This window comes from Pyrgilauda ruficollis, unplaced genomic scaffold (genome assembly GCF_017590135.1).
Source record: "Pyrgilauda ruficollis isolate IOZ18807 unplaced genomic scaffold, ASM1759013v1 scaffold4, whole genome shotgun sequence".
NCBI classification, from domain to species: domain Eukaryota; kingdom Metazoa; phylum Chordata; class Aves; order Passeriformes; family Passeridae; genus Pyrgilauda; species Pyrgilauda ruficollis.
Genome location: NW_024525489.1, coordinates 17,432,526 through 17,455,170, shown reverse-complemented (window position 1 = coordinate 17,455,170; position 22,645 = coordinate 17,432,526). Strand labels below are relative to the sequence as shown.

The window sequence follows — 22,645 nt, the reverse complement described above, 5'->3', positions numbered from 1 at the left end:
ATGGATTAGGCTTCTCAGCCAGAGCCTGTGGGTAACCTGCCTGAAGGCTTTGGATGTCTGTCTCCAGGAAACTGTTATTTGCATCTGAACTGAGGAAAGTGACAAGTGCTTCAACCAACCTCAGGCTTAGTTAGAACCTAGAGGCTTACCAGTCAACTGTCTAAGACAGAACTGGGGAGAAGGGGTAGCAAGATTCATGGCAGCAGATAGTTATGAGAAATGGTTGGAGCTTGAAAAGTCCTGTGGTGTAGGAGTATTCCCTGTGACCAGTTATACACCTAGAACAATAAAATTAAACTGCTGAAGTGGAAAGAATGCATTGGGGAATAAGGATTATCACTGGGATCTGATGACTTTTGAGTGTCCAAAAGGCTTGTGTCAATTCTTGTGGTACTAGAATTCAGCTCCCTGTTAGGTTAATGAAGACCTGCAAACAAAAGCCCTCAGGTACCTTTTTATTGCACATAATTTAGTCTTAGTTCTGCCACATTTGGACTGCAGTAGAGAGTCCAAGTGTTGTTGACTGTTAGGCTTGTGATTCTGCTCTCTCAACTTCTGATTTCCCTGGACAACAGGAATGGTACAGATGTATCCAATGCATTTGTAAGGTGTTGAGGAGGTTTTAGCAATCCCAAACAAGCTGGCTCATGCTAAACTCCAAGTTTGCTTTATCAGCCTTCTAGCAAACCCTTAGGTTAGAGTCACAGCAGTGTTGTGATTGGAGAGCAGCATGCCAAGGTGTTTCCCTGTGTAGGCTCTTGGCATACTCATGTGCTTGCTTGGTTCAGGTTATGGCTTTTCATAACCTGAAAAAGCAAGTGCTATTACCAGCTGTAAACATTGCCTTCTCCCCTCCTTGGCTGAAAATAAGTCACAGCTCTAATGGCTTGACAAACAAGCGTAGAAGGGAAAAAATATTTTTCCTTTGTGTTTACTTGGTGCTTTTTATAGCTCTGACTGCTGTCAGTGTCATTGTTTCCCCTTTATTGTCCAGTAATTTCCTCTCTTGTCCACGTGGGTCTTTCCCACAACAGAGGAGAGACAAACAAGTACAAAAAGTAGGAAAACACTATTGTAAAACCAAAGAAAGAGGGAGTCTGCCTATGCTGTGGGCAGGTGGAAGGTCATAACTCGTTTTCACACATGGAGCAGAGATGAAGGTGATAAGGCCTCTTTAAACTTTCCGGCATTAGCTCCACTCATGGAAAAAGCAGACTTTTTGGCTAAATTTCATACTGCCCCAGCGGTAGCCTTTTGCTGATGGCTTTTCTGTCTCCTAGGACCAGATTGTCCACAGCTGTAAACAGCACTTTAAAGTTCAGCGCACAGATTTTCCAGTGAGTTTACCCTGTTGGCTGCAATGCTTATTCTGAAAATCCAGATCAGTGCTGATAACTCAAAAACTTTTTCCAAAGTTATATCCATTTCTGCAATGACCCTGTCAGTTCTTTTGTCAAGGCTTTCTTGAGAAGTACTTGGAACTATTTTTTGTGCTGTATGGACGTTTTCATCAGTTACTAGGCTGATGTTGAATGAAGCAAACCTTGATTAGATTTTCTTTGTGCTGTAATAGTCACAAAACAAACAAACCCTGTTTCTCCTGCCTCTACAAAACCAACCTTCCTTCCTTCCTTCCTTCCTTCCTTCCTTCCTTCCTTCCCTCCTTCCCTCCTTCCCTCCTTCCTTCCCTCCCTCCTTCCTTCCCTCCTTCCTTCCCGCACTCCCATTGGGATCCCTTTCCATTCTTGGTGTCATAGAGAAAGAGGTCTCTTAGTGTGCTTCTTCCTGCATTTACTCTTTGTCTGTCCTGTTATTTGTTCTCTGTTTTTGGTGGGGTTTGTTTTGTTTTGGGTTTTTTTGGGTTGGTTGTTTTTGTAGGGTTTGTTTTGTTTTGTTGGTTTTTTCCAGCCTCTGTCCAGTATACTTCACATGCAGCTTTCTTTCATGTGAAATCTGTATTTCCCATGCAGATGCCTAAAGCTTCTAGAACTAGTGTCCAAGGCTGCAGGGATCCTCCTGTGGCTACTTAGCCAAAGGCTTCTGGGCTTCCCATGAGGAAGACCTTGGGGGAGCATGAAGGACGTTTTTTCACTTTGACTTCTGTAGAGGAGTCCTTGAGCAACAGCCACACAGGTGACAGGCTGTTTAATTTTGGGAAGATGTAAAATTTTAGCTAATGGCTGCCCCTAACCTTGCTCTGAAGCTCAGCTCATCTGCTGTACTGAAAGGAAAATGGCTCACCTTTCCCAGCTGGGGAAAATCCATGCTTCAGACAGTTCTGGTCAGCAAACATATTCTCCCTGCCCCTTCCCGAGCCTTCACCTGCCTGAGGAAGGTGCCTCTGAGGAGATAGCTTCTGTCTAGGAAGATGTTTCTTTGTGAAGCTGGGTTATTCTTTTAAAGCCTAAAAGCTGAGTAGGACTGGGGGTGGGGGCCAGAGGAGGGCAATACTCTGGGGAGGTTTAGAGCAGAGGAGAGAGCTTGGGTTCAAACCTGACTTTGCTTTTCCCTCTGAGGGAGCCAGATGTCCCCCTGACTCCTTGAGAAGCACTCAAGCACATTACTCCATAAAGTTGGAAGCAAAGCTGAAGCTCCCTTATGGGCAACATGAGGCTTTGCCGAGGTTTTAAACAAGCACAGAAAGTCCTAGTGGGTTTGGCTCAAACAGCCAAATAATCTCTTACAAGGTCTATCCAAGCACTTGCATTTTTCACCTACTCTTGTTGCTTGTATTCTTTGGCATTTGCAGACCAAGCTGTAAATAAGGTTTGACATAATCTTCCTTTCCACTGTGTGGTGTTTTGGAGAGTTTGTTTTTTGAACAATCCCTAGGTCTCCCCCCATGTTTTTCAAAAGATCCTGAGACAGGAGAGAATGGATGGGGTGGAATTATCCAGCGTCATTTGGGATTGTATCTGACTTTAGCTGCTTCATTAATCCAGCATTCTTGTCATTATGACACAGTTTCTCCTGGACACTCTCCTGGAATTGCTGTACTTCTAGCAGGCAGGATTTCACCCAGACCAGGAAAGACACATAGATCAGGCAGGAGCTCTGATGGCTGATGCTTTCTGCATTTTGTTAAGCTAGAGAGAGCAAACAAGGAACTCTTTGTTCCTTTGCCTAGACTGGGTAACTAAAATTGTTTTTGTGAAGAAAAGTCTTTCTCTTGTTCAGAAAAAGATGTCCACTTGAAATAAGAAAAGAAAAAGATTTTTTAAATTACCTATATTCAGGCCTCCCCACAGGGGAAAAAAAAAAAAAAAGCTCATATCAACTTCTTAAAATGTTTGTTCAAGCCCTGTGAGCTCTCCCTACTCAGATTCTTGTTGTGGAACTAGGAGATCCACCTTCTGTAAACAGTCTGTGAATGCTTTTTTAATAAATAATTACATTGTCTAAGATAAATCTGTTCCTTTTTGGGCAGTGAGGGGTGTGTGTGTGAGAAAAATGGTTGCATTTCTACCCAGTGTCTTTCTTGTTTTCAATGGCCATGATCACGTACTGCCAACAACACGCTCTGGGTTCCCCTTCCTTAAATGCCTGAAACAAAGAGTTTCCAGCTGTACCAGGTGCTTGAAATTTTCACCTATTCCTTCTTAATTTCATGAAGAATTTCTTCATTATCAGGGTTGTAAAGCATTGGATGGTGACTCCACCACCTCCCTGGTGGAGTCACCATCCTTGGGCATGTTCAAGAAACAACTAGATGTGGCATTTAGTGCATGGTTTAGTTGACAAGGTGATTGGTCAAAGGTTGGACTTGCTGATCTTAGAGGTCTTCCAACCTTAATGATTTTGTGATCCTCCTTGGAGGCTGCATTATTTTGCTTAGCAGGATCAGTTGTGCGAGCCTGCAGACTATCCTTGATCTGCAACTGCTGCTGCGGTAAGCATAAAACTGACGGAAGCTACCAGGCTTGCAAGAGATTTATTGATGAGATGAGTAAGTCAAGAACTACGAGTAACTTTTAAAAGCCTGCAAGAAAGGAGCTGAGGTCTACGGACTAAATGCTGGTCAAAACTATGTGATGTTAAGAATGAAGTTGCTCATGAATGTTTCATTTATGGAGCATTAAGAGGCTTATCTCAACAGATCCATCAACAGCCTGGATGGTAACCAAATTCTGTATTCAAATTCTCCGCCGCACCGTTCTCGCGGTGAGCAAGCCGTGTGCTGTAACGGTGGCTGTGCGGGCAGCCGGCTGGGACCCAGCACCTGACCCACCACAGGAAACCAACACCTTGCTTTGCTCATGCTTGCTCTTTGCCTGCAGAAGTGTAAGAATGAAGTGTGCTTCTGGCCCTCATCCTAGTTTGGAAACCAGTGCTTATTTCTCTTGAGTTTACAACAGTAAAGAGAATGGTTTTAAATTTTTTTTTTATCTCCACATTTTTACTATTTACTATTGCTACTGGTTGTGCTGGAAAACAAGCCTGAAGGACGCAAACCTGGGCAGGTATCATGTAGTCCCAGTGCACTTTACAGTCAAATTACCACAGAGGAGTGTAGCTGTCATTTTTGTGTTAGGGAAGTCTATGAAATTACTCTCATCTTGAAGGCTTATAACATGTTAAAGGGTGCAATAACTTGAATTTTGTAGGACATCTTATAATTGGGTTTTAAATCAGATTGTGTGCAACATATGCACACACCCACCCCTGTTGTTGTGGGGAGATGGGAAAAGAAGACTAACGTGTGCCAGTTTTTCAGGCTTGAGCTTTGTGGTGTTTTGTTTTTCTCTCTTTCTCCAGATGAGCACTGTCCTCTTTCAATAACTTAACAGTTCTGGGAAATGCAACTTCAAACCAGACCATTATAATTCAGGTGCTAGATCTTACCTTAGCAATCTGCTGATTCGGAGATTGCTCTTCAGAACATTTAGTCTTAACGTGTACAGCTTTCTAAGCAGAGAAAAGTACCACATCCACACATAGACACAGACACAAACACACACACACACTTAAAACTAAAGTGTTTATTGCATGCTAATGTTACCATAATCAGTGCTGGCAAAGGTCACCCTTCTCCATTATGGTGTAACCAGAAAAACACATAGTGTCTTGGAATTCCTTCAGTCTCAGCCAGCTGCTGCCTATTTGAAGGATCCCCAGTCTGGGAACTGATATCACTGTGCTGAACACCAATACGTTCACTGCAGCAATGTAAACATGGCCAAAATTCAAAACCCCAGGTGCGTGAAGAATTCAGTATAGAGGATTTTGTGAGAGATTTTTGTTTGAGATTTAATCAACATGCATACCTACTTCTTTCCTTAAATTATCATTACAAGCCTTGGGAAAGGAGTGTTATTGAACAAACTTGGGTGCTTGGCTTCTGTCCTCACCATTGCTGTTGCTGGCAGTCATACTGAAATGATGCAGTGCATTTAAAGAAGGCTGAGTATATCCTCACTGGCATGTAGAGGAAGTTTCCACAGAAGTCATACAAAAGAAAACACTGAGCACAGAGATCCGTGCTGCTGTGGCTGTGCGATGTTCATCGAAATGGCTTACTTGTGAGAAAATAAATAGTGCCTTATAACACCTCTCAGCTAAGAAAACAGGGCAATGGCTGGGTTTAAAAGGATGAGGTATGGGAACACTCCTTATGGCCAAATGTGGTCTGTGACAGTCCATCAACACTTGCTGTAGTTGTCATCTTTAGTCTTCTGTGCTTCAGGGTGTGCAATCAGCTATCCTGTAAGCAGAATAAAGCATTTACATGCTGGCAGAGGTGGTCAATAAAAGCATGAGGCTTTGGAAGTATAAACATTATGGATAACAGCAACAGACAGCAGATCAATGCCCTGCCCTGGCCTGGACCCCTGTATTTGTCAGAATGGTAATTGTGAGTCTCATGGAGCCCTGAACTGTGCACTGCAAGGGTACAACAGCACACAAGGTGGCCAGATATCCACCAGGCTATTTTAATGGTTTTCAAAAGGAGAAGTACCCAACTGCTAAAAAGCACATACTGACACCAGAACCCAGACTGCCAGTTACAGTGTCTTAGTGCACGTGTAGAGCAGTGTAGAAAACAGGGATCTATGGATGATTTAGCATTCTTCTGAAAATGACTCTTGTGCAAAAAACAATAACAAATTTGAATGACAAATCTTCCTGAAATCCATCAAATAACCCTATGAGACTTCAGACTGTAGCAGATTTTAAACTGTCTTGGCTTCTTCTGGAACTCACCTCAGATTCTTGTCTTTCTGGGAGAGTTTCTATTCCATTGTGATCCTGTATATCCTGTGGGGCCTCGGCTTCTTGCTCTACATCAGCCTGCATGCTGGGCTTTTCATTCTCCCACTTTGCAAAGCCTTTGTTCTTCCCCGCTTTTCCGTGGAATTTGGACTTCATTTTGGGGAAAGTATGGGAACCTGAATCATTCCAACCTGGCTCATGCCAGAGTGGCTCTGTCTGTGTTGCTTGGCTGGTGGTCACCCGCTGCAGCCGCACGGAAATTTTCCGTGAAGAGCCAGTGACAAGGGTGATAGCTCTGCCATCAAGGTCCTGGTGTTCTGCAGCAACACTGGGAAATTCAAATACTTCATCTTGGACTGAAAGAGAGGGTGGAATTGTTTTGTTTAAGTATTCTGGTGCTTACAAAAAGGTAGCAAGCCTGGGGGAGGGTGGGGAGGTAACCCCTTGTATGAAGCAGTGCTATAATTATCAATATCCATATGCTGCTTGGAAACTGTTTCTGACACTGCGTGCACAGATCTTATTGCCTCACCATCTGCATGCTCAGGGGGTAAGACAGTGCTAGAATTGTGCCTTATATCTCCTTGCTCCTAAGTGACAAAAAAGGAGAAATAGAATATAATTTCTTTTCAGATGGGATAGGGGTGCTGGTAAGGAGGATAGTGAGCCTTAGACAGGACACTAAGGCCATCGCTGGAGAAAAGGATGTTGTAATCTGAGGAGTGAACACAAGCCATAGTAAAAAAGGACAGGTGTTGCTTTGTGTGTTGATACAAAGGAAAAATTAAAAATGGCAGAAAGAACATTGGCCATTAGAGAGGATTCCAGAAAGGGTTTAAAATAGGAGGAAAACTATTCTCACCTGGAGGCAGAGATGGACTGCTAGGCAGAGATCCATGGTTGCTGCCTACTGAAGTTCCTCTGGAAAATTTCCTGCAAGCTAGCACAAGCAGGTCCCTGCATTGCTTGTGACAGTTGGCACCACAATCTGTAAAAAAAGAAATTGTCAAGTCATCAAATGGAAAGCCAGAACTATCTGGTAATCCCTCAGGGCTATTAGCAGGCAGATACCAAGAAAGGACTTTGAAGGAACAAAAAGTTTGACAGAAGTTTTGAAGGGTGTTACAGAAATGGATAATTTGGTGTGAAGTGCATTACAAAAAAAAATGGATCATTTCCATGACAGCCATTAGTAGAAAAATGGCAGCAGAAGAGACAAGATGATATTCTAATCATAAAATAGTCTCAAGGAAGAGATGTGGAATGATATGATCCTGTATAAAACTTCTGCTCGACTGCATGAGTTCTCCCAAGAGGGGGTTTATTTATCTGGCTGGCTTTTATCTGACCCAGCAGGGCCCATTATAGTAAACAGGTTTGGTTAGAAGACGCCAGAGCATCCATCCTGAGTGTGTAAAAAGGACTGCTGGAGGTCAGTATAGACTACTGTAGGTTAAAACTAGTCTAAGTAGCTCAGTGAGCAACATTAGCACATGAATGAGCTCTGCAGAAGTGTATTATCCACTCAGAAAAGACTTTTTGAGTACCTGCACTCCAAGCCTCTGCTGGGATTTAGATCACTGTGGATACATCCTGAGTAGGTACATTTATCTGAAGTGTGGCTGGAGTATGGATCTTGTATGCAAGAAAGGGCTGAAGGGTGGAGGATGTGCCCCAAACACAATCTCACTCTCCTCTGTGTCCTTTTCCATTGTTTAAAAACCTCCCATCTCCCTTATTTCTCTTCTGCTGCTCCATAGCCCAACATTTTGTTCCAGGTGAGCATTGTCAAGGTGCTGCATTTATGGCGCTGCTGTAGGAACCACTCTGCTCAGGGCAGCAGCGCTGGCATGATGGGTGAGTTCTGCTTTCTGCCAACACCTTGTTCATATGACTAATGCAGCAGTCCATGCCCAGCTCTGGCCTTCTCTGCCTCAAAGGTAACACGCTCCCTCAGATACACTAAGGATCTCTCTTGAGTGCAGGACTCCTTCTATCACTTGCAGAACATGCAGTCTAGCTTTTATCTCATTACTTACAGTGCTGGGTAAGCAGCAGACCTGGAAGAAGGAACTCCCTCCCTCCCCCTGCTGTGTTCAGAGGATGACAGCTCTGTGCTAAAGGCAGAGTTCATCCCTAAAGGGTATCACTCTGCAGTGATGCTGGAACACAGAGCAGCTGGTAGCTGCTGCAACAAAAGGCAGGCACCCTCACACTTGTTGGCCACTGCAGGATCTGAGTGAGCAGCTCTGCTCTCCTGCTTTCATGCTTCATTGCCTGTAACTTTGACTTTACAGAACCACTTTTGCTCAGTCTCCACCGGGCCGCTGCTACAGGCAGTGATGCAGGACAGAAGCTCAACTTTCAGATCTCAGATTGAGTTTACAGGTTGGTGTGACAAAACTTTACCTTCCTTTCCTCATCCTACCAATAAAACTATAGACTGCAACCAGCCCTTTCAAAGCTTCTAAGATGACAGTATTCAGGAATATCTGAATTACATGTGCTGATCCAGCCATGGACATTTTCCCCATCCCACTCTGAGGAAGAGAGGTTTGTGGCTGGAGAGAGAGACAGGAGTATGGTGTATCCTAAAAAACAAAATTACTGTGGATTCTTTATCCTTCTCCTTGGAGTCTGTGTAAGACTAAGTGAAAAGAGTACAAATGTGAATCTTCCCCTTTGAATAACTGAGATGCAGCTACAACTATGAAAATCAATAGTGCCCTTCAGCCAGAGTTGGGCTGCTTGAGAAATAAATAGGTCCAGGATTTAAAAGCCAATGAGGACCACTATAAAGCCCTTTTTGGTCTGACCTGCTTAATAGGGTACAAGTACTGCATAAAAATTTAAGTATTTTATGAAGGCAAAGGAGAGGGATATAAGAGCTCTAGTATTTTTTATTAGTTGAATGTCTGAAGAAGATCTTGCAATGAGATCTGCTGTGCAGTCTAGGAATTAAATATTTCTCTATTTCTAGCTCAGCCACTATTAAATTGCATGTAGGCTTCACTGCGGGCACATGGATGTACACGGATGTACATGGATGTACAAATTGTTGCCAGCAGACTTTTTCCTGACCCAAGTCTCAGGGGATATATTTCAGGATCTTTCAGTGTTAGGATAAGAACACCTGGTTTTCCAATTTACAAGGTCATTACTGGTAGAAAGTTACAGCTCATGGAGTAAGGGACTGTTTTGGACCTTTATCTCACAGAATCTGTGCTTTCCTACTGCATTCTAATGTAGTAATGTGCATTGTAGTACAGTGAAACTTCATAGTGTGCCAGCAGTCACTGCTCATGGACAATACCAAATGTAGATGCAAGATGTGTTTGAACATGTGCCATTTTGGTTACAGGTATGGTTGACTAACTGGTACTACAACCCACCACCCGTAGCTTGAAAAAAATCCTTGTAGTATTTATTTACCTTTACATTTGTAGCCTTGTTTGATTATACCCCAGAGCTGCAAAGAAAGACAAAAGAACGTCAAGGAATCAGAAAAGAAAGCTGGAAGGAAAACAAGGTCACAATGAGGAAGTACCAATGGCTACAAAAGCACAAACAGGATACAACTGCTCTTAACACCCTTCCTGTCAGGCAGACCTCCCCCTCTAGTTGTGATAAGACTTGTGTGGCTTCTCCCTTACTTCTGCTACTTACTTGTAGTAATGGGACTACCAGAGAAGGAGAGACACAGATGAATTTTGCTTCCAGGAATTGGTTAAAATGTGCTATCATGTCAAGCTTAGTGAAAACAGAAGACTACTTTCTTCTGCTTCTAGGCTCCCTTAATGGTATCTGCAGGAGAACTTCCTGCGTACATCCATTCTCCAGATACATCACTGACCCATAACATTCAAACAGAGCAGAAGAAAACATCACTGGGGATAAAAACTAGGTTCTTGGCTCCTATACTGGTTCCCAGCACACCTAGCCATAGCAATCTGATTTGTGCACCTGCCTTTTCCAACTTAAAAAAACCCCAACCCAAACAGATGAAGAATGAAACAGGCAGAAAAGCCACTAAATTCAATCTTTGCCTTTCCTCAGAAGCTGTTCTTGTCGACATACACTTGCAACTACCAAATGCTAAACATCCAAGGGCCACTGTGTGTGGTCCCACTTTTGGGAAGCTTTCACTGCCACCTGAAGAGGATTGCCAGGAAACAGGGAAACTCCTTAGCAAATTGTTTTCTATGTACTCAGAAGCACTGTATCTACAGCCACGGCATTACAAAAACAAGCATTTCCATTCTTGAGAGGCAGGGGCAGTTTTTCTAACTGTAGCATAAAAGGAAAGAAACTAGGGACTCTGGTGTTTATTTTTCCTGAGCTCATTCACCAGGGAGGGTGAGCACATCCAGGCAACTGAAACTGCGTGCGGCTCCTCACCAGATTTATAAGTATCCATGCACAGAGAGCAGGGGGTGAATATGGTCATTAAAGAAAGGTTCAAAAGGAAGAGATGAAGATCATTCAGAATACAAAGGAAAGAGTAAAGCAAACAGGACAGAAAGATTCTGGGTGAAAAAAAACCAACCACCCCATAGACTGCACAAAAGAAATAGCAAGCAAAAATGGGGCTCTGGAGAGGGCAGAAATAGATTAGGCAAGGTAGAGGAATGGTGAACAAAAGAATAGAAAGGACAACAGTGGGAGCTGGGTCCATAGAAGGCCTGTGGCTTATTCTTTTCTTGCTAATGCCATATATGTGCACAGTGAATGCAGTTGCTGTGCTCAGGCAGCAACTGGGAGCACTCCAGTCCCTCCTGAGAAAGCAGAGATGACCTGTTTTCCAGATCTCTTTCACAGGATTCCTGTAAGAGACATGGATTGTTACTTGTTTCATTTAAGCTCTAATCTGTTCTCACTGCAGACCTTTCTACTCACTCCTCACCTTCTTATCTCTGTACCTTCCTCCCACTCAAATTTGGCACCACTGTTGTGGCTACACACTGCAGTGGAAGCTTAGCTGAAATGTCATGTCACAAATTCTGACCTAAAGCTTTGAATGTGTCTGACACAGCTTTGCTGCAAAGCTGGCTTGAGCCAGCTCCAAGGTAAGAGGATCTGTGCAAATTCAGATTATAAAGCTTAGCAGGATGGCCAGTCACCTACCCTGCCACGTGGTGCAACTCAAGCTTTGGGATGGAACTGCGACTGGCCATGGGCATATCAACTTTGTGCTGCTTAATGGCATTAGGTCTTAATTTGACCTTCAAAGTTTGTAGCGTTCTAATAACTGTGCGCATTGCACTGTCATGTCAATTCATCCCGCTGCATGGTCAGTGCACATTATTTTGACTGTGGATCAGTGCACCAGTTTGAAATTAGGTTTCCACTCGTGGATGAGTAGCACTGAAATGCAGAACAAATATGCAGCAGATTCTGTAGTTGGTTCCTGTCCTATCAGCCCAACTCATCCACAGAACAATGCCAATGACTTCAGTGAGCTGACAGGAAAAATGACCTTATTTCCATTTCCTGTACAACCCCTTACTCATTTGTATTCCTGCACTGGATGTAATCAGGGAGACGTGAAAAATCTAACAATGGCCAATTAGAGAATTGATGCAGGAGTAAAATATCTGCAGGAGAGGACGTTTCAGGGCAGTCCTAGGGCCTTGCTTTGCTGTGGAAGCCTTCCAAACACGCACTGAGTGTCACGAACGCAATGACGTCTTCCCAAGGCAGCCTGGAACAACAGGCTCAGGTCCTGGCTGTCCCTGCCCCGTGGGTCTGCTGGAGCTGCCACAGCACACTCCTACGTCAGCACTGACCATGTCACCACCAGAGCTTCTGCAGCTCTGGCGGAAATAGGCGGAATTCCTTCTTCCCCCTGGCATGAATCAGCGGCAGCGGTTGCGATAGGGGCTTCAAGCGTCCAAACAAAACTGACACCTCGCAAAAGGAGTGAGTGGAAAATGGGAGCATGGGCTAGAGCAGGAACCCAGAGAGAGTCTGAAAGGAAGCATGTTTTTGTGCTTTGCAGTGCTGCTGTTGTTACTTTCAGCCATGAAGAAATACTGATTAGTGCAAAAGATCATGGAATAAAGTTACTGCCGAGTGCAGAGGCAGATCTGTTCTGGAGAGCAAGGACAGGGTCTGAGTTTACAGCCTGTTATGTGAGCCACACACAAACAGAGGACATGGCCCTCTGCCCTTACTGCTTCAGCTGTCTAATTGTGGACATTTGATTTCAGCCAAGTGTGTCCATTAAAGTAACTTCTATATCATAGTAATTCTTTACTACATTTGGTTTGAAGTGGAAAACTTAGAGAAGGTTTATAAGCAACACAAATGTCCACAAAACTAATCCTTTCCCAGATATGTAGAGAGCACTCTAATAAGTGATATCTGATAAGTTATGGCTGAGAAAAAAAAAATTAAAAAAAAAAAACCTCCAACTAATAAATTTTAAAATTTCTTATCATATAGAACTGCTGGAAGCACTTTTGATTTCTTTACCAAATTAGAAGATCTGTTAATTCAATAGAGGGAAAATTAGGGCTGTTACAGCCATTCAGAGAATTATGAACATATCTATGTTGCCATGTGCAATTTCCTGAGAAAGAACAGCTTTTGCCTCATCTACATCCTCTGCTCCAGACATCTATTTTCCCTTGAGTTTGTTTACATGGGAAATCAAGCCAAATTAAAGAACTTAAGATAAACCAAGTGAGACCATTCATATAGTCTCTAACATCCTTTAGCTAACATAATTTTTTTCCCCCCAACAGAAATTCCTACAAATGGCAATTGTCAGAAACCACTAAATCAAAACTGGATAGCACAGCTACAACATGAGTAAATGTTTTGTGCTTCTGACTGCCATGAGGTACTATTTGGCCAAGACACTTTAGCAATGTATGGAGCCAGTTCCACTCCATACACATTAAAGGCTAAAAGTTGCTTTTAAGATATGCTATTATTAAAATCATACTTACAAATCCTGCACAGTGCTCGCAGAAAGTTGGTTTAAGATAGGTCATTTCCTGAAAGTTATGGATAAACCCTGGTCCCATTTTACACTGGAACTGTGATTTAGCTCTTAGAAAGTAAGCCATCATTTCTTCTTTGCTTATAAGACCATCTCTGTGAGGGAAATAAAAAGTAGAGTAGATTTGTCACTGCTCATGGCACTGAAAAATTTGGGGTTTTCTCATTGCAGAAGGCATGCAGCACACAAAGCACATCCTTTGAAAGAGATGCAACAGTCCTGGAAGGAAAAAACCCTTACAGCCTTTGTGGTTCTTATCTTTCTTTAAACAGTAACACTGACCTTTGTTATCTCACCTGTTAGTGGCATGGAGCACAGACCAGGCCACTAAATGAAGGAGCTTGACTTACTGCTCACACAGAACAAGTGTTATGCCTCTGGCTGGCCACCAGCCTTCACAGTCAAAGAGATTCTGGATACAAAGAATTACCAAGCCAAATTGGCTAGGAAATGGATGTTATATACACCTTCTAGAGTACTTGTTACCGCCTCTCTGCTACATGCACTCATTTCCCATGTGCTGTCAGAACTTATTTGTTTCATCAGTCTGGTGCCTGGTCTGGTTAGAGTATCTCCACTGTAGTTTCACAGTACTCTAGGGCTTTGACTCAGTCCCAGCAGGAATTTGTCATTAAGCTATTACATAAATGATTTTTAAATTACCGGGTAAAGCAGGACTCCAACCTAGGACTTAAAGAACTGACTAGAGTATAAGAATTCGAATGATAACAGAATTTGGCTTTCAGTAGTCTTGTCAGACAGGAGCAATTTGGGAGACACTGTTTCTTCAATATTTGTATTTTCTGAATTTTTAAATTGAGGAAAAGGGGGAAAAACCACCACAAAGAGATCTTCAAGCTTACTGATCTTTGTCCAGCACACAGAAAGAGTCCAAGAAGGGGAAGTTGGCAGCTATACTCTCAAAGTCTTCCTGAGATATATAACCATCATGGTCATGATCGTAGTTCCTAAAGACAGACTGAGGAGAAAAAAAAAGATATTATTGTACTATTATCTATTACCTAGCTTATCCAGAGTCTATACCAGCCTCTTCAACATTATAATCACAGGTAAACCAATGTTTTATTCAGCTATTCAGATGCTCTGTTGCATCTGTTTTATTCCTTTTATTTTCCTTAGTATTTAAATATGCATATTATTGGACTCTATGGGAAAAATGGCTGATTTTTAATGAAAACTTTGACATCAGCATTTATCGAATGATGATCCTCCACACATCTTCACACATAATTATTCTTGCTTTACTTTTCTTCTTTGATGGAAATGTCACTAAAATTCTGCCCCAGGTGATGATATACTCCCTTTGCTTCATTAAGTATACTTTTTTATTAAAAAAAAAATAAATAAAACAAAAACAACAACAGCTTTCTCATGAGTATTTCAGATGGTTTTGGCTTCATTTTTCTTTTAGGTGGTCACCTCTACTCTGCCACAGTACTGTTTCAATCTATTTTGTTTACTGATATTTTGATGCCGCAATCATGAGCAATTTGTGTCTAAAAACCATTCACTTCCATCAACGACCCAATCCACCACCAAGTAAAAATAGATATGGGATCAAATTTAAAGGTCACATAGAGTGATGGGTGCCCTCCTTAGCTGCTAAGGGGTTACTGTATTCTGTCTTCCTGTTTGCAGGGATGTGCAAGTGGTGTTAAAGCTACATGTGATGCTGATGGGAAAAACATGAGTGCCAAAGTCAACATGACTGTCTGAGAGGCTCATTGTGAAGTACAGGCTCCTTCATTAGATTAAAATGTTGTTGATAAAGACATTATATCAATATACCGAGACCCCTGAAAGGCATCTGTAGTGTCCTTGTTTTAACAAGAACTTGATGAAACCCATTTCTATGAAATGACTGTAACCAATGACTGGCAGACCTCAAAAAAACATCATAAAGAAGGAAATAAACAACAAACCCAAGTAGTATTCAACACTTTTTGTAATAAAAACAATGGCTAAAAGCACAATTCAAAGCAGCAAGTAAACAAATACTGGCAAAGTGAAAACAGTTGTGCGGAGTAGTGTGAGCCTTTTAGTAAGCTGTATCCATAAAAGCCCAAACCATGTTTTAATCCTGTCAAACTCAAATCACATGTCCTGAACCAGGCCAAAATTGTGGAATGGGGAACTGCAACTCCCTCAACAATAGGAACAAACATAAACTCCCATCCAGCTCATTCTGGAAAGATTAGGGAGTTGTGACAGACTTCCTATTTAACAAGCTATCAAAGAGAGGTTTGGATGTTCACTCATTTTTATCAACGCATATGGCACTGACAAAAGCAATTCAGGAACAGCATGTGCATTTCTGGCATCCCTCATTAGAAGAAAAATGAAACTTGTTTTAAAAAAGAGCACGTACAAAAAGTAAACTACAAGATATATTTGAAATGTGGGTGAGAGAACTGAAGACTTTGTTTAGGTTATCTTAGCAACATGACCCCAATTAGTGATCTGTAACACAAACAATATCAGAATTTAATAGTTCCTTCCAGACATACTTATTAATTTGTAAAAAGGAGAAAGAAAAGTTCAGTCTCTCCAAAGGATTCTGGAGGTGTTGAGCTTTGTTTACATTACCTAGCACAACACATCACCTTCTAAACTGGGGCTAGAAGATCTCAGCTCTAATTCTGCGTGACCTCGTGTCCACATTTTGGAAGTGATACCAAGACAACTCTTTACCATATATAACATGCTCTGGAAAGTAAACTAACAGCAAGTTTAAAAGCAGAAATAGAGTTTCCAGAAAAGTTAATTGGACCTATTAATGTATGAGACCTTGTTTCTGAATTTTCAGCTGTTTTTCTTTCTTTTCAGCTGTTACCAGACATGAACTGTGTGGCTAGAGCTGCACAAACTAAACTTTGCACTCTGAATTTATATTTGCTAGACAAACCTATTAAACAGCAGCCAAGTTTTGGATGCTTCTGAAAGTCTGCTCATTTGCACCCAGAAACCTGTTTACTAGTCACATTGCTGATTGCAGGAATAAAATAAATATTTCTGAACATATCAGTAACAGCTCAAATTTGTGATGGTATGTTTGAAATTCACCCCAACCATAACAATTTCATTATAAGCTTGAAATTAATTATAATGATGAATATATCAAATCTACCATTCTGTTAGAGCAGTGTGATGGTCCAAATACTTACATCCACCAGTTTCCGGATGTGCTTGTTGATGACTGTAGGGTCAGGTTTGGGTACCACTCCAGATGCCCACTCCAGTGGCACTACTGGTTTGTTGGGGGTGGTCGGGGAGGTAGGCTGCTGAGGGATGGATCAGAACACAAGGATTTTCAAATCTCAGTGAGGGAGTTGAATTTCCCAGTAAAAGCAGCTCAAAATGTCACAACAGCAAACTACTGGAGTACTCGTGCTGTACAAATGTGCTCAGCAAAACATCAGGCAAGGTTTCTAAGGGCTGCTTGTCTTCACTAACAGCTTCAGCCAGTCTCTCTGTGGCACCTCGCAGCTACACTGCCGCCCAGGGAGCTCAGCAGCAAACCCCACTGACACCTCCAGAGGGTTCAACAGCAATGAGACTTGAAGGAAGAGGGAAGGAAGCAGGGTCTGCAGGGTTTGGGCACAGAAATAGGTAAGCCCAGAAACCTGCTTTGCTCCTTTGTAAAACCTCTGAGGAGATCACCGCAGTCTGCCCCCAGCTCCCTGCTGGAGGGACCAAGCCCAGAAGCCACACAAGGAACTGCCTCAACCTGAATAAGTTCATGCCCCTGCTCTGTGTGCCACCAGCAAGACAGCAGGATGCAGAAGCAGGGCAGAACTGTGCTCAGCAATCCTGCTGGTTTCCAGCTGACGTTTGCCAGGATGCACAGCTTGATTTATCTAGGTAGCTTGAGTAGAAAGGCTCTAACCTTTGACTTGTTCTGCAGATAACACCAGCCAGCCAGACTATTTTATTTTAAAAACATCTTGGTCTTGACAAAACAGTAGCTGACAGCTCACTAGATGCACAGACTTCACAACCTGACTCTCTCCACACCACTACAGTGCTTTGGGAGTAGCTCTGGAATGCAGCTCAGATTCTTCAAGTAGGAAATATAGGACAAACCTGAACAAATTTTCACATAAGGATCCAAAAATAACCAATTAACATGGACAACTCTGCAAGACAAACTGGCCTTTCCCTGCATCTGCCACTGAACATTTAGCAGCCGAAGCTGTGTCAAGCAGAAAAAATTCAGTGTGTTTTGGATCAGAAGGGAGAGGGTCCAGAGTCTCATAAGACCCCTGTGTTAGCTGATGAGCAAAGAATCTGGGTCTCATTTGTCTTGCTCTGAATTGGTGTGACTGGAAAGAGAGACAATTAAGACATGTAAAGATGTTACATGTATCATTGTGTATAACAATGGTGCTGTAGACTTTGACATCCAGATGAGAAATGGTCACAGGTTCATATTTGACTGTGTTTGCTTGGAAAAGAAAAAAAGGATTTGTTTGTGGGTTGCTTTATTAATTTGGCTTTTCCTTTTTCAAGTGTTAGAACAGCTTTTATCAAAACCTTGATAGATTTTGACCCATACAAATACAAATGCGCACGAGTAAGTTTGGGAGGAAAACACCCCTATATCAACAAAATTCAATTTTCATAAGAAAACACCCCTATATCAACAAAATTCGATTTTCATAAGTACAGTGAACCTGAACATCCAGCTCTATCTGCCAAAAGCACAGGCTCAAAGCATCTGTGTTGAGTGTCAGTGTGGTGCTAGACTATCAAGACCTGACAGAGAGCTTTTAACATCTGCTGGTCTGAGTGCACAGTGTCAGAAAGAGACTGAAATCACTGGAGCCTTCCTTTTCCTTCTGGGCTATTTCATCTGAAATCTCATTCAATTTTTATGTTTTTTTTTACAAGTTGCAATGAAATCCTCATGTTACTGACCACTAACCAAAGGGAAATATTTGTTATTCTATTGTACTCATAGACTCAAATGAACAACCATTATTTTATTTATGTATTTGAAATGCATCCTGTGAGGAAAGATGCTAACTGGCTGTCCAGAGACTACCAAGCTGAATTTATTAAATGTTGCAGAGCACTATCTGGCCATGCAGTTTGTGATTCAGACTATATCTCCCATTTATTTCACCAGCACAGGGACCATGGTATTGAAGACTGAGAAAGCATTTTCAGATGTTTGCAAACATCTATGTATTTGGACATTGAAGTGAATTCTACTGAAAAAAAAAATACATAAGTGCATCATCAATGGTATAATTGCATCAGGCAGAGTTGTCCTCTAAATAATAGCTGTATTAGTGAGAAATCCTAACAAGAAGATCACTAATGGGTGTGGAAAATCAGGACACTATGACAAGGAGGTGCTATACTACAGCTGGTGGTCATTTCTCAGAGTTTTTTTTAGGCTGCTATACTGACTGAAGGGTCTCCTCCCAGTTTTAGCAGAAGGAAAGTCTTGCTCAGGTCGCTGTTGACAGCAGACTGATATGCTAACAGATCAGTTCCACTTTTGCCTCGAAAATGATTGCAGCAGCATGAGGCATTTCCTTCACAGTGCACCTGCATGGGAGCGGTACCCAAATAACAATAAATCAAGGAGCAGTTGGAATGACATAACTATGCTCTCGCATTGCCTTTGACAAATTTTTCCACATACAAAAGCCCTACAGATTCTTTCCCCTGTAATGGAGCCTGTGTGCTTTGGCACTCCATCAAAGAGAAGAAAGCTTCAAACAGTCCAGCTTCTGTCGGTTCAGCTGCAGCTTTTTACCCATCAGGGTGCTGCAACAGCTCAATGTCACTGGCTACTCATTGATCCTGATGCAGGAGTCTCCCACAACTGCTGGGCACTGTTAAAGTTCACAGCATTTTTTATATTGCTTTTGTCCTGCTTAAAGCTCAGGCTGGAGATCAAAGCAGCAATGTGATAATTGTCTTAATTTACAGTAGCGATCCGTTAGTCCTTCCACAGCATAGGGCTGTGACATTTCAACTTTGCTGGCAGTAATGAGAGCAGGAGGGACCCAGAAGGACTGAAATAAACAACTGTTGTGGTCAAATCATATCCAACAAGGGCTGGACACTCAGTAATGAAATTTCAAATGTTCAAGCTGAGCTTGTGTTGACTATGGAAATATTCCTTAGTTTCCTTATCATTGCTCATGATACATCATTGGGAGGACACACACATAGTCCTCAAACTGGTCTTCAAGAGTGATTAACAATTTTAAACCCCAGAGAAGCCTTATAGGTGGAAATTTAAGGGTACTGCTTCCTTGCTGGCTTCTAAGAATGCTTCAAAACCTTAAAAAGCACTGGAATGCATCATCTCAGACTCCCGGACCTTCCTCTCACCCCCTGTGAAGCATTTCCAGCCTCTCAGCTTCTGATGCTGTCAGACTTGAGAGGGCTCAGCCTGAGAGCATCACAGGCTGGATATGAAAGGTAATAAGAATGTTAATACACTGAAGAAATGCTCAGAGGAAAGCAGAGTCCCCAGCCTTTGGCAGCAGAAGAAAGTGAATAATTAATACCTGAAGTGGAACGCAACTATTAATTATGAGGTTTATCTGTATCCTTTGACTTTCAAAAATAAAGAAAAATGCGTGAATGCAGCATTATTTTTAGTTGCACATAACCAAATAAAGATTAATATCTATTCTCATCTCTTTAAACATTGCTTGAGAGCCCAAGAGGCAGCCAATTATACCTAAGCAAACAGTTTTAAAATACTACAGTAATTATTTGCTTTGCCTTAAACAAACCTTTTAACTCAGTGTTGTTCTATGTAACTGCACCAGCATCCAGAAAATCAGCTAAGGGTCACACAATAAGTAATTGATATAAACTTATAAAGGATTATATATCTAAAGCAGACCTTTTTTTTTTCCAGGACTTGCAGAGGTTTGGTGAAAAATACTTAACAATGACATCTGGCATGTTCCACTATTTATTTCTCCCAATATGCACTAAAACCTATAAATAGTTCCTGTGTTTTCTATAAAAATATAATACTAAAAAGCTTTATATACATATGAATAAGGAAACACATTAACTGTCATTTAAAAATTAAATCAACTGCATGCAGACAAAATAAGCAGTATGTCAAAATGCAGCAAAAGATTACATACAGATTTGGAGTTCCTTGGCTCCAGCACCAGTGAGAGCTTGTAGATATCATCCTCAGTGTGGTAGAGGTCCAGGGACAGCTATATGTAAGAAAGAATGGAAAACAGTAATATTTACTAGTCTGGGTTGGATATGGCAGGCTTTTAAGCTGATATACCTTCCACTGAAGGTAAATACAACATTTTGCTACTCTGAGTTTGGGAGAAATGCCAAAGCCTCGTGCAGCTGCTGGGGAAGTGGATTTCCCCAGAGTGAGCACAGCCCAGGCTGGTGAAGAACACGCTGCTGCCATGTCAGGCACTGCACCTGAGGGCTGGCACAACCCTGACCCCAGGGGGGAGAGGGGCTGCATGCTTACCTCATGCACAGAGGGACACGGGCTCCAGAGACCACCCCTAACCAAAGCACTTTCTTCCAGCAAGCAAGAAAGAATGCAAAAACTTCAGGACAGTAGTCATAGAGGGGCTAGGCTGGAAGATTTCGGGTTTTATTCTGGTCAAATTTTGTTCCTCAAAAAGGGTCATAGTAGTGCAGCTCTTCTACAAAGATCAGCCCATAGAGCAAATGCCTCTGCAAAGATCTGTGCAGACAGAGGTCTGGGAGAAGCAGGCTGGGTTTGCCACTGCTGTTGATGCAGAAAAGTGCTCCATTGAGAGCAGTCCCAGCTTAGCCTGCTCCTGGCTGCTTCTCAGCAAGTCAGGCAAATTGCCTTCCAGCTGTTTCTAGATAAGTGGAAGATTTTTCTATTATGTTCTCATTCTTTTCCCTGGAGGATTTATTGAGAAAAAAAAGAAGGCACATAAATATACTTAAAGCAGGATGAATCCATTTTTACTTTGGCAGCTGGGGTCTTGCACTGATCAGTGTCTGCAGTGAACTCCTCCTCCTTTGGATGATGAAGGAGAAAGGTAATCAACACTGTAGCTAATGTTCTACAATGAGAGGAAACAAACACTGCATGTTTCCTGTGATCATGTTCCTGCATTAACTGGCTTTGAAGAATTGACACGATTTGAAGTTATCATCCACCTTGCAAATCCCCAGTTAAGCTAAGATTGAGTTAAAAGGATTTTTGCTGCTCCCGAGCAGACAGATGGAATTACTGCTGACTAAATAACTGTGACAGAAGGTTATATTTAGAGAATCTGAAGTGCCAAGTAAGTAGCAAGCAGGACCAGTGACACCTACTGCAAAATCACCTCTAGGAACTACTACTGTCTTTTAGGTATAATTTTGTGTGATGAGTAAGACACAAGCGGTGCCCTTTCTCAAGACAGGTTCCCAAAGCAAACACATGTCTTTAGAGAAGTCTGGAGATCACGTTATTCATTTTGTCTAGGTGAAACACTGCTGATTTTTGCACTTTGTAATTAAGGGCGCAGTGAAAGGCTGTGCATCCTGTCCTGCAGGTTCCTTTACCCAGCCAGTATGCTGATGTCACAGGGTTAGGTAAGGGCCTGTCCTAAAGACAAAATTGAACGAGTAAGTGCTGTAATAAATATTGTTCACGTGGTGAGATGTTCAGTGACTGTATTCTGAGGTTCCTTGGTGGCATAAAATAAGCAGCACTCAGGTGGAGCGCATGATGTTATCAGGTCAGACTGGGGGAGCAGCAATGGTAGTTCAAAAGGTGTTGTCCGCTTCCTGTGAAAGAGCACAGTTTTCTCAGCAGGCCAGATGAGCTGGGTGTGGATTTGGGAGTGGAAATGTATTAGTATTTATTGAGCAAGCTTGTATCTCTCCCTCCCTGAATTATATGACCTTATCTTAAGCAGCGGATATAACTTCATTAGGCACAATGTGCAAGCACGCAGTGGACAAGGTATTGTCTAGGTTAGAAGTTTCATACATTAGCACAAAAATTACAAGCATGATGATTATGCAGTTATGTAAGCATTCATTTTTATATTATATTTACAGTTTTGCTACGACAAATAAAATATAATAAGAATTTTCCCAGAATAAGCTTTACAGTGAGTGGCAGTTTCTATTCTAATTTGGCTATCATTCTGTCCTATTTTTTTTTCTGAGCACTTTGGAGGGGCATTGAGAAAGGTAGGGGAGTGATCAGAAACACATGACTTTTTTTTTTTCCCTAAGTGGAACTTACTGAACACAAGTTAGAGAGGGTGACTTTCAATTTGATTGTTTAGGTAGTTCTCATTCTCTTCACCAGATTGTACAGAAGCCTGGGACTTTCCAGTCATTTGCATATAGTCTCAGAACAGGTTAGATAAATAGATACTGAGAGATAAAAATAGCAAGGGAAAAATGGCGGCACCG

General features: G+C 42.0%; 1 protein-coding gene across 6 annotated transcripts in view; it reads right to left on the bottom strand.

The window, feature by feature from the left end:
- Positions 1 to 4,970: 4,970 nt before the first annotated feature.
- The window catches only part of RASGRP3 (RAS guanyl releasing protein 3), a 59,193-nt gene continuing 41,518 nt past the window's right edge, over positions 4,971 to 22,645 (bottom strand). For 5 of the 6 annotated variants that reach the window (XM_041477278.1, XM_041477283.1, XM_041477280.1 and 2 more), the window contains 8 exons: positions 20,365 to 20,442; positions 16,402 to 16,518; positions 14,080 to 14,195; positions 13,164 to 13,311; positions 9,643 to 9,679; positions 7,073 to 7,198; positions 6,202 to 6,566; positions 4,971 to 5,701 (listed from right to left, as the gene is read on the bottom strand). In XM_041477278.1, the coding sequence (XP_041333212.1) occupies positions 5,693 to 5,701; positions 6,202 to 6,566; positions 7,073 to 7,198; positions 9,643 to 9,679; positions 13,164 to 13,311; positions 14,080 to 14,195; positions 16,402 to 16,518; positions 20,365 to 20,442 (996 nt within the window). In that variant the 3' untranslated portion in view covers positions 4,971 to 5,692. The remainder of the gene's footprint in view (positions 5,702 to 6,201; positions 6,567 to 7,072; positions 7,199 to 9,642; positions 9,680 to 13,163; positions 13,312 to 14,079; positions 14,196 to 16,401; positions 16,519 to 20,364; positions 20,443 to 22,645) is intronic. The other variant, XM_041477282.1, reaches the window with a different exon arrangement.